This window comes from Schistocerca americana, chromosome 6 (assembly GCF_021461395.2).
Source record: "Schistocerca americana isolate TAMUIC-IGC-003095 chromosome 6, iqSchAmer2.1, whole genome shotgun sequence".
Lineage (NCBI taxonomy): Eukaryota > Metazoa > Arthropoda > Insecta > Orthoptera > Acrididae > Schistocerca > Schistocerca americana.
Window position 1 is genome coordinate 134,319,601 of NC_060124.1, and position 12,831 is coordinate 134,332,431.

General features: G+C 40.8%; 1 protein-coding gene across 1 annotated transcript in view; it reads right to left on the reverse strand.

Annotated features, from left to right (window-relative positions):
* LOC124620008 (neural-cadherin-like) overlaps window positions 1-12,831 on the reverse strand; it is a 306,270-nt gene that overhangs the window by 72,086 nt on the left and 221,353 nt on the right. The window contains exons 21-22 of the mRNA XM_047146673.1: window positions 9,317-9,430; window positions 834-1,020 (exon numbers count right to left, since the gene is read on the reverse strand). Coding sequence (XP_047002629.1) covers window positions 834-1,020; window positions 9,317-9,430 — 301 coding nt within the window. The remainder of the gene's footprint in view (window positions 1-833; window positions 1,021-9,316; window positions 9,431-12,831) is intronic.

Sequence of the window (12,831 nt, forward strand, 5' to 3'; positions counted from 1 at the left end):
GGAAAACTCATAGAGAGTTCCGTTATTGTGAAATTACGGTTTTCACGGACCGTGGCATTGACTTTTTCTACAAGTTCAGCAGTCACTACGCTGGGTCTTCCACTTTGCTCTTCATCGTGAATGTTAGTTTGGCCATTTTTAAATTTTATGACCCATTGACACACTCCACCTTCAGTGATTATGTTGTCCCCAAACACTTCACAAAGCTGCCGATAGATTTCTATCAGTGTACAGTCTATTGCAGTCAGAAACCTTATTACAGCACGCACTTCACACTTCGCGGCATTTTCAATTAACGCTGACATTTCAAACTGTCACAGTAACTCAACAGAGTACAGCACGAACCTCTTACTAGCACGGCAGGATGCCGACTGAGTGGCGGAATGCCATGACACCAAGATGACCGTGCTAGCCCCGCCCCTAACGGACAGAAACGAAAACGTAATGTAGTTTGTGGATAGCCCTCGTATTATACCACAATGCATAGGAATTCATGGATCTCTCTGCATCTGCATGCAAACCACTCCTCTTGATGATACACCTAGTATGTTAAGTTTTAAAACCTGCATAGTCCTGTTTTGGAAAATGAAATATTATTCACTGCAGAGTATATAGAGGCACCAGGTAAAATTAGTTCTGAACTATGTGATAATGCATCTAGACTATAAACTGATGGTATTTCTTAGTTGCTGAAGATGAAAAAATAAGTTGTTCTCTTTAAGAATGAAGTACAAAATATTGCAACATGCAGCAGATAACATGGCAGTCATACTGCTATAGTCATTCCTAATGGGATAGCTTTTTGCATTTGTAATATATCTCATAGTATTTACCATTCTGAAAATCTTCAAAGAGATGAAACATTTTCAAGTTTCCAATTTCTTTATGTCCAGCTGCATATAACTCATTTTGTTTGCCAATTAAGATCCAGTGATTGCTTTCAAGGAAAAAGCATTCATTGTAATACCGCCCTTCACCAACGTCGAGTTGCAAAATGGCTGTGAACCCATACAGCAAAACCTGTGAAATTTGATGGGCTTTATTTAACATCTGCGAAAAATCACAACACGAAAAAGTTAAGTTTACTTACATAATTGAAGATGCTGTTGTCTCGTTATTTTATCTCAAAACTGGAGAGTGAGTAATGTGGAAAATGTGCTGGGCAGTTATGATGATCCCTTGCAGGGGCACACTTATGCGTAAAGTACGCCATCCACAGATAATGTTGTCTTTTACTGTTCCATTATTGTTTTACAATTGCAAAGCCATACCTGTTCCTTCATTATCGCCTCAGCTAACAGTGTTAAATTGTGCTGTGTTCAAGTGAGCAGAGCAGTAATATACAATAAACAATCAGCTAGGTGAGAAAAAATTTATGAGCCATGCAAGAAAATGACCTAGATTCTGAGCTAGTGGCACAATCGCACAATAAGACAGTTGTCTATTATATAATTAGCAATCAAGTAAGTGGTTGGCTGGGGTCTGATGCAACTGCATTGTTTAACGCTTCACTGGGTCATTACTGTGGGATAACACTTATGCTTGGCACAGTGATAAAAATTAAATTAAATAGTGATTTAGCTCATATAATGCAAATTTATTTTTTTGTCATTTAGTTAAACTCTGATTTTGTCACACATGTTTACCTTTGGAACATGAAGACAGCTGTTCAAACAATGGGAAGTCCAGAATGAAATAATGACAATATTATCAAAAGAACACATTGCCACTCATCATGTAGTATCAATCAATGTTGATCCACAAATAGGCACAATAGAGAGACAGTCATACAAGTAAACACACACACACACACACACACACACACACACACACACACACACACACACACACACACCATACACACACACACACACACACACACACACACACACACGACTACTCTTTCTGGCTAGTGTGGCCAGAACAGAGACAGTGGTCATATGAATTGTGTTTGCATGACTGTGTGTGTGTACGTTGTCTAATTTGGAAGAAGGCCTTTTGGCCAAAACCTTACTTCTTTGGCAGTCTTTTTGCTGGACGTGCTCGCTCAAGGGTAAATATGCACCTACTCGTAGAGCTCTAATGTGACGTATATTTGTCATATGACAGCAAAACTTAGAAGATATGCTAATGTGTTCATGCAGAACTAATTTATGCTGGAAAAATTCCAGTTTTGGCCACCAGGAGCAAATCTGGCACTTAACACAGTTTGTATGAAGGTATGATATCCATGCTGTCATTTGACAAGCCATAACGTGAGTCAACAGTATGGCTATTGAGAAGACAGGCTGTGTGCTTTTAGCAAAATTGTTTTATATGAACAGCAGCAATTACAGTGCTGCCTGGGCAGTTTATTGCTGACTGAAAGGTCTGTGGAGAGGCCCAATGTCATTAGATGGTTGAAGGAAGATGATAATGAAATTCAAAAACATGGGTTGCAAACTACTATTGATCAATTTCTTTTGCAGATGCAGCATTTTGTTGATGTCTCTGGTGGCTGTATTAAATAAATTGTGTATGCAGCCGTTAAAAATAACTTTGACCTTTTCTGCCCATGTCCCATTCCTAATGCATTACATATGGAAACATTTCTGTATGTCTGTCTTCCATTCGCAGCACCAGACTTACATCTGGTGGCCAAAATTGGAACTTTTTTTTTCAGCATAAATCAATTCTGCATTAATGCATTAGCACATCTACCAAGTTTTGCTGCCATATGATAATTACAGCCCTTACTGGACCTCTGTGAGTAGATGCACTTTAATTTAACCACTTGGTATTAAAGATGAGTTGCAACATGGCGTCCGGTACAGTTGTTTATAGTGAGAAAGTGAACAAAAGTTATAGTTGTGTGGTGAAAAACGGAACATACATAAATTATAACAGTGAAATAGTGAAGCTAAATGAACGTGTATCAAGCCTGCAATTAATTGTAGATGTACTAAGGCGGGACATTGCGCATTTAGAAAATGAAAATTCCGAACTGAAAAAGGCGCGTAATATCCCGATCGCCAAAGCAAGTAAAACACGGAACTGGGAGCACAGGACTAGCATGATCACGGAAGAAAGAAGCGAAAAGGTGATAAATACAACGAATGGAACGAACTGCGGCAATAAAAGCAGTTTCAGTGTCCTACCTACAATAAACGAGTGCTCTGAAGTGGATATAGGCCTAAAGGCAGAAACAACAAGGCAACATATGTTTACTAGGCCTAAAAGGGTTGGTCATGTGAAATTCAGTGACTGTAGAATTACTGTGGTAACAAAAAACCGTTTTCATGCACTAGATTCAGATATAAATGTGGAATCCACGGAAAACTGTGACGACAACAACACGCCGAATCTATATAGTGACAAGCACATGAGCAGAAACTTCCGCAATAAACGTGAAGACAAACTCAAAGTGAAAATATTCTCTGATAGCCATGGATGTGAGATCGCAAAAATACTACGTTACAGTCATTGTATACAAGCAACTAGCATTGTCAAACCAGGTGCACCCATCCAAGAACTCGTTAGAAACATAGAAACTGAAAATGATCGTCATATTGTCATCATAGCAGGAGCCAATAATGTATATAAAAACGACCTCCACAGTGCAACACGAAACCTTAAAGCAATACTAAATTCAACAGGAGAGAAATCAGTTTTTTTAGTCGGAATTCCACATAGGCATGACCTTTCGGAATGGTCATGTGTGAACGTGGAAATCATAAAAGCAAACAGGCAATACTCAAAGATTTGCAGGGCCTACCAAAATGCATATTTTATAAGTATGGACTCCTTGCAAAGAGACTGTTACACGAGACATGGCATGCACCTTAATAACAGAGGCAAGAAGATTCTGTGCCAAAACATCAGCATGATACTGAAAGCATCTGACAACCAAGAAGTAATTGCTGCTCTTCCAGTTCCTTGCTTGACGCAAGCAGAGCCTGAAGAAATGTTTACTTCTATTGCAGCAGTAGAAGTAGAGGTGGAAGCAGCAATTGTACCTACACACATAACAAATGCTGCAGCAGCAATACCTACCACACTTCAGCAACAGGATTCAACAGCAGCAGAAGATGAAGCAACATCCAAATCTCCACTGTCACCAGTTGCCACAACAATGCCTACAGCAGCAGCAGCAGTACCTATCACACTTCACCAGCAAGATTCAACAGCAGGAGAAGAAGAAGCAACCACCTTATCTCCTCAGTCACCAGGTGCCACAACAGTGCCTCCAGACACCATAACAGCAGTTACATCAACTCCTCTAGTAGCAGCTTCATCAACAATATCATCACAAGGAGGGAAGAGTAGGTATACAACAGTAGATGTGCTACCACTCCAAGTGAACAATTTTTTAGTAAAAGGCAACAAGAGGCAGAAATCCAAAAGATAAGCCCTGAAAAACGTTTGAAAACCAATCACCATAGTGTTCAGTGTGTTAGCAATAAGAGCATGGATCTTAAAATATGTTACCTTAACGTTCAAGGACTGAAAGATAAAGAACTTATCATAAATGAGTTTGGACTTGATAACCAGTTTGATATTTTTTGTCTGAGTGAACACTGGGCTAATGAGAATGAACTTGCAGTTGCCAAATTTGACAATTTTAGTATAGTAAATAGCTACTGTAGGAAAAAGCACATTAGAGGTGGTGTGGCAATTTATTCCAACCAGTCACTCAATTGTACAATAACCAAACTAGACCTAAATTCCTTGTGTGATGAACAGCACTTTGAAGTTACGGGTATAATCATTAATAGTCATAAGCTAATAGTAGTATCCATGTACAGATCACCAAAGGGAAGCATTAACATATTTTTAGAAAAAATGGACATGCTATTGAGTGAATTAAGTAATATTAAATGGCTACATTATGATATTGCAATAGGAGGTGATTTGAATGCTGATTTTGATGTTACTAAATGTAAGGGTAGTGTTGCAGATCTGGAAAACTTGCTAAGACAATACAATTTACATCATGTTAATAACAGGCCCACAAGAAACAAAGCATGTTTAGATAACATCTTTGTAAACTTCAAGACCACTGAAAACACATGCGAAGTTGTAGTGTTCCCATTCTCTGACCATGACTCTGTATCTCTAAATTATGCAAGTAAAATTCCCCTCAATAGGTGCAATGCAAACAGACCTGTCCCAACAGTTGTGATTACCAGACCCATAACTGAGGATAAAATTAAAACATTTCATAATTCCCTTGCTGACACAGACTGGTTTGGCCATTGTAGTGTCGATGGACATTACACATCAAGTAATGATCTGCCAGCCAAAATAATATTTGATAGATTTTTTAATGCATTCTTGACCCTATTTAACCATAGTATTCCCATAAAGAAAATAAAAATAATGGACAGCAGCCACAAATCCAGATCTCAAAACAGACAAAATATATGGTACACTAAACAGCTGACAGATCTAAAGAAACAAGTTTTGTTACTGTACAACATATACAATAGTATGAAGTCTGACTGTGCCAAATCAGCCTATGTGGAATGCAGGAATGAATACAAAAAAGCCATCCTGCAAGCCAAAAAAACCTACAATGCCAACAGCACACATAATTCCACCAATAAATGCAAAACTGCATGGAAAGTAATTAACAGTGCTGCCAGAGATACTAAAAAAGACAAAATTAATATCCCACCACAAACACTCAATGAGTTTTTTATTAATTCAGTGAAAGAAATAGGAGACGCAATTATCAAACCAGACATTAGTCCATCAGAGTTACTCTCCCAAAATTGGGGTAGACAGTCACTAAATACAAGCATGGTAACCTTCTCCGAAGTATCGCCTAGATATGTACAAGGGGTCATAAAACAACTGAAATCATCTGATAGCTTAGATATATATGGCATATCATCCAACCTGCTAAAAAAAGTGTGTGACTGCATTCTCTACCCCTTAACCCATTGTATAAACAAGTGCTTACTTGAGGGATATTTTCCTGATGAGTTAAAACTGTCTAGGATCGTCCCAGTATACAAAAAGGGAGATAAAGACTCTCCATCTAGCTACAGGCCTATTTCAATAGTACCCACATTCTCCAAGGTAATAGAATGCATCATGTACCAACAATTATCATCTCACTTTGAGAATCTAGGAATAATTAATGCTACACAATACGGGTTTAGGAAGAATCTGTCGACCATTGATGCAATCAACACGGTAGTCAGTTACATCCTCAAAGTTTTTGAGAACAAAGGCTTTGCTCAGGTCTCATTCTGTGACCTAAGCAAGGCCTTCGACTGTGTTGAGCACATGCCACTACTAGAGAAACTAGAATACTACGGCATCAAAGAAAACAGTCTCAGACTATTAAAAGCTTATCTCAACAACCGTAAACAGGTAGTTTGTGTTGGTAAGGAAATGTCAAACATAGAAAATGTTAGAGTAGGTGTGCCTCAGGGATCTGTACTGGGGCCCTTCCTGTTTCTGATAATGATCAATGACCTCCCCTCGTTTATTAGATCCACCACTGTATTGTATGCAGATGATACGACTTATCTCCATAGCAGTAACAGTCTTAATGATCTTAAAACCTGTGCTGAAAATACACTCACTCATGCAGCATATTGGTTCAGAGCAAATAGTTTCCTGCTAAATGAAAATAAAACTCAGCAGATAATCTTCACTCTAAGAGACAAGCCACTATCTGATGACCCTAGTTCTGTTAAATTCCTGGGAGTTTATTTAGACGAAAAGTTATCCTGGGGCCAACATGTAAACTATATTAGTAGTAAACTATCTAGACTAATTTATTTATTAAGACAACTCAGAAATTGTGTACCTGAAACATACATCAGATCATCTTATTTTGCATTTTTCCAGAGTATAATATCCTATGGCATTATCTTGTGGGGTAACTGTAGTCATATACATGACATCCTATTATTGCAGAAGAAAGCCATTAGGATAATTACAAATTCTTCACATAAGGCTCACTGCAAACCCTTATTTACTAAACAAAAAATTATGACTGTAATATACCTCTATATATACAATGTCTTAATCTTTACGAAGAAGAACCTACAAGATGTGAAACGTAGAGAAAATGTACATTGTTACAACACAAGAAGCATCAAACACATATACACGCCTTACCACAGACTATCAAAATCAATAAATAGCTATGAAGTCACAGGGCACAAGCTATTTAATAAGCTGCCACATGCCATACAGGATCTTCCTGAACATACATTCAAAGAAAGACTGCATGAATGGTTTATTGCCCACCCATTCTATGATATCAATGAATTCTTCAACTGTAAAATGCAGTAATCTAACAGATGAACCACTGTACATTGATTGTAATATAAGCTAAAATATTTCAGTAGTCAATACCTTATCACACTGTATTATAAATTGTAACTTCATTTGACGTTGTCAATTGCTGTAATGGCCTAAAGACAATAAAATCTTTATTATTATTATTATTATTAGATACAGACATAGAAACAGTTTTGACAGATGCGGTGAAAGAAAAAAAATAAGTAGCAGTAAATAGTCATTAACCTTGAACCTATAGATGTTTTACTGTGTGGAGACACTTGGAAACTTACTAAAATGTCACTAATTTCAATATCATTTTGTTAATGCAGTATCTAAAAGACAAACATAACACAGTATTAACTGTCATCTAATTTTTGACACTTAGATCACTGGATGTAATTTTCTAACTCTCGTGAGAGAGAAAACATTACTCAGCTTGAAAAAGAAGAGCACCTAATTACTAAAATCTACACACTACCTATTTAAAGGGGTGTTACACTCAAAACATAACTTCTTTTAAATTAAAGGTGGCTCTTCCAATTATTCAACTGAGTTGTTGAGTCCATTTTATGCCCAATATTTTGACAGCTGACCCACTAATCTTCTTCAGGTGCTGTGAGTAGTGCTGTTATGTATACTTGCTGCCTGGCTGGAGTCCAGGCATGTTGTACATATAACAGCAATGCTTGTAACACTTGAAGAAGATGACTGGGTCAATTATCAAAATATTATGCACAAAACAGAAACACAACTTGATTCAACATCCAGAAGTATAGCATTAATCGATCACATCGAGAAGAGATCACATTTGTTACACACACACACACACACACACACACACACACACACACACACACACACACACACACACAGTTCTCTCCTGAAACTGCACCCTTGTGCTACGCATATACAGAGGTGACAAAAGTCATGGGATAGGAACGTGCATATATGCAAATCGTGGCAGCATCACATACACAAGATATAAGAGGAAAGTGTTTGGCAGAGTTGTCATTTGTACTCAGGTGATCCAAATGGAAAGGTTAACAACATAATTATGGCCACAATGGGAATTAACAGACTTTGAACATGGAATGGTAGTTGGAGCTCAATGCATGGGACATTCAATGTTGGAGACCATTAGGGAATTCAATATTCAGAGATCCATAGTGTCAAGAGCATGCTGAGAGTACCAAATTTCGGGCATTACCTCTCACCACAGACAATGCAGAGGCCACTGGCCTTCACTTAACAACTGAGAACAGTGGTGTTTGTGTAGAGTTGCCAGTGCTAGCAGACAACCTACTTCATATGAAATAAGAGCAGAAAGCAATTTGGGACATATGACAAATGTATCCAGTAGGACAGTGTGATGAAATTTGGCATTAATGGGCTACGACAGCAGACAAGTGACATGAGTGCCTTTACTAACACCAAGGCATGGCCTGCAGCCCTCTCTTGGTCTCGTGACTGTTGATGACTGGAAAGCCATGGCCTGGACAAGAGTCCCAATTTCAGTTGTCAGGAGCTGATTGCAGGGTTTTAGTGTAGCACAGACCTCATGAAGCCATGGACCCAAATTGTCAACAAGGCATTCTGCAAGCTGGTAGTGGCACCATAATTGTGTGGGCTGTGTTAACATGGAATGGTCTGGATCATCTGGTCAAACTGAATCAGTCATTGACTGGAAATGGTTATGTTCAGGTACTTGGAGACCATTTGCAGCAATTCATGGGCTCCAAACAATGATGTCACTTGGCCACAACTGTTCATGATTGGTTTGAAGAACATTCTGCACAATCTGAATGAATGATATGGTTACCATTCTGCAAATGTTCATATAATACTGTAAGAAATTTGTTTCACAAGTCTGGTTTGTTGACTGCACATGCTTAGCCTAAACATTGCAAAAAGAAGTTCTGAATAATTACTTGAAACATATTTGCAGTTCATCCAATGATGAGTGAAAATCTGAAACTAGCTAACTGGAGATAAGGAAACTGAAAGAGTAAACTTCTATGAATATACTGCTTACCTTAGTTGTGTGCCACTGTCCATCATCCACAGCAACAAAATCAAGGCTGATAAGATGTTCGATGCTGGAAACACCCATCACCTTGTAGTACAACTGTAAGTGGTGGTGCTTGATCTAAACAGAGGCAAAAAAACAGTATGGCGGAAAATTTAATGTGGTGTAGAACAATACATTACACTCAAACTCAAAATGAGATAACAATTTATCATTCCTATAGTTGCATCACTTCTTACAATGTAGTAAATAACCTCTGGGTATAGTGTATGTCATCAACTCTAGTTTAAATAATTAAAATGTGGGTTTTCTGGCTGTAGTGACTGACTGCACACAGAAAACTCCAACCAATTACGATCAGGCTTTATTAAGTTCATGTCATTACACAAAACATAAGAAGAACACTACAGAAATTCACAGCAAGCACATTGCAACCAAAGTCCCCAAGACTGAACCAAAGAACCATGAGTTCCCAAAGACTGTGTACTCTGCACTTTGTAGGTGGCAGGTACTCGCAGTCAGTGGTAGCCACAGAGCCTCCCCCAGCAGTGCGGAGCACTGGGGGAAGGATGTGGGTGTCTTCCTGTGTAGTAGTGTTGTGGGATGCTTGCTGGTTGATAGAGGCATGTGCAAAGAGTCCTTGCTGTCTGTGCAGGGTGGGCTAGTGCTGGTATAGTCCACCATCCAATGGGGGGTGGGGGGAACGAACTGGTCGACCTGCAGGAGTGAACTGGACTGGCACAGAAGATGTCGGTGTTGCAGTACAGGCGGAGAGGGGGATGCAATTCTTGAGCATCCTGTCGGTGCTAACCGTTGTAGCTATGCCTGACGTATCCACCCCATGTGGGATGGGGACTGTGTGCAGGATGGTGATATGTGACATGGGGGTGGATTCACCTGAAGTGTCCCCTATGCAGAGGACGAAGATGGATCCCTTGTGGAGTTGCAAGTAAAGCTCGTCATGTGGGCACTCAGAGGCGTTGATTGAGATGCAGATTTTGTCAACAGTGGACGTAGGGGGCACAAGGGGAGGTGGTGGGGAAAAATAACATTGTTCAGGAGAAACACTGGAACACTCTGTGGGGGCATTGGATGCCGACACTTGCGATGGGGTAATGTCACATGCAACATGTGGTTGGGCCTGAGGTTGTGGATTGTCACACTCAGTGCCTGCGTGAAACAAGGGTAGACTATCGTCACATGCAACAACTGAGCTGCCCACAGGTGTAGGCTCAGTGCACATATGATCAAGGCGGGGCACAGGGGAGGAGGCGGTCTGTGTGAGATCGGAGTCATTACCTGACGGAGAAACACCTGACTCGAGAGGGTGTGGTACAGATTCCGTGATCATCCAGGCTGGTTTCACGCATTGAAGGGAAACTATCTGCTGACGGCCACTGACAGGAATGTCCTTAGTATTGTCCATGTGAGCCACTATTCGATGCGGGCCAGAGTGATGTGACTGTAATGCTGGTTTGACTGCATCATCCCACAACATAACAAACTCGCAAGAGTACAGAGCTGAATGCAAAAAGACCCAAGGACAGTTGTGTTGTCACGGAGGGGGCGTGCGGATCACAGCTATGTGTGTCTGGACACGTTCAACTAGAGCGGGGAGGTCAGACAGGTAGACGACTGCTTCATTGTTGTCAAACTCTTTGGGGAAAACTAGTGTCTCACCATAAAGGACCTCCACAAGTGAAGCCTGGAGGTCTGTCTTGTAAGCCGTGTGTATTCCTAAATAACCCAGGGAAGGGCGTTCGACCACTCAATGCCGTGGCATACAAGAGCAGCTTTCAGAGTCCTGTGCCACTGCTTGATCAGTCCATTGCTCTGTGGGTGGCAAGCCGTAGTGTAGAATCTATCCACCCCACAGAGTATGCAGAGTTTGTTAAACAGCAGGGATTCAAACTGCCTTCCCTGGTCAGTGGCAATGGATGTAGAGCAACCGGACTGAGCTATCCAGGAGGATACGAATGCAGGCTACGGAATCTGCTATGATGTCCTGCAGGGGTATTGCCCCCCTCAATGTGTAACACGGTTAATGACAGACAGGATATACCTGAAACCACCAGACACGGGTAACGGTCCTAAGAGGTCCAGATGCACATGTTGGAAGTGGCCTTTTGGGATGTCAAATTTACCTCGACAGGGTTGTGTGTGCCTGCCGACTTTGCTGCACTGGCACTGTAAACAAGCATGAGCCCAAGTACAACAATCCCTCTTCACACCCAGCCACACAAAGTGTTCTGTAACAAGGTGTGTAGTAGCTTTAGCACCAGGATGTGAAAGGCTATGTAATGTAGCGAATACTGGGTGTCGCAGAGCAGGGGGAACAATATGCTGGGTGGTGCCCACAGACGTATCGCACCACAGTGGCCTGACTGAGCACAGTGGTTGCGGGAAATGATCTGGAGGGAAGTATCTGGGTCCAGTCGGGAGTTGTGCAATTCAGCGTCATTGTTCTGTAAGCGGGCCAATTCATCGAAATTAATGGGGAACAAAATTGCAGTGATACGTGATAGGTAGTCGGCCAACACATTTTCTGAACCTCGGATGTAACGGATGTCTGTTGTGTATTGGCAAATTAAGTCCATTTGCCGAAACCTATGTGTGGGAAGGTCAACAGCAGGGTTATGGATAGCCTCCACGAGGGGGCAATGGTCTGTGAAAGTTATGTTCCTTCGATGTCTGTGCAGAAATATTTTACAGCTTCATAAACTGCAAGCAATTCTGTCAAATGCTGACGATTTACATTGAGCCATAGATAGTTTTTTGGAAAAGAAATGGAGTGATTGTGTCATGTCACTGAATGCTGTTGGAGGACTGCACCGATTGCAAAATCACTTGAATCTGCTGTAATAGAGATGCAGACATCTGGCAAAGGGTGGGCGAGAGTGACACCATGTGCTAACGCTGACTTAAGGTCTTCAAAAGCTCTCACCATGATGTCAGACCACTGCAGTCAGTGACTGCCTGAGGTTTGTTTCCCAGCCAGTGCATCAGTCAAAGGGGCTTGAATTGCTGCCACCATCGGCAGGTTATGATAGAAACTGAAAATTCCTTAAAACCAGTGTAATTCATGAAACTACACTGGGAGGGGTAGATCACAAATGCAGTCAACCTGCTCCTGAGGGGGTCGTATACCTTCTGAGGGAATGGTGTACCCCAGAAAAGTGACAGTGGAGCAGAGGATTTGTGACTCATCGGTATTGATCTCGGCTCTGTTACGTGTCAGTAAGTCCTGTATCATGGCCAACTGGAGTTCATGTTCTCTGTCAGAGGAGGAAAAAATTGAGTATGTTGTTGAGTTATGCGTAACAGTATGTGCAGTTAAAGAGAAGTGAGTCTATAAAATGTTGCCAAGTTAGGGCCGCATTTTTGAGAACATAAGGCACATAACAAAATTCATAGAGGCCGAAAAGTGTGATCAACACTGTCTTTGGTATGTTGCTCTGTTCCATGTTTATCTGTAAATATTCCTTGCAGCAGTCCAAAACACTGAAGATGCGTGCCCTGCT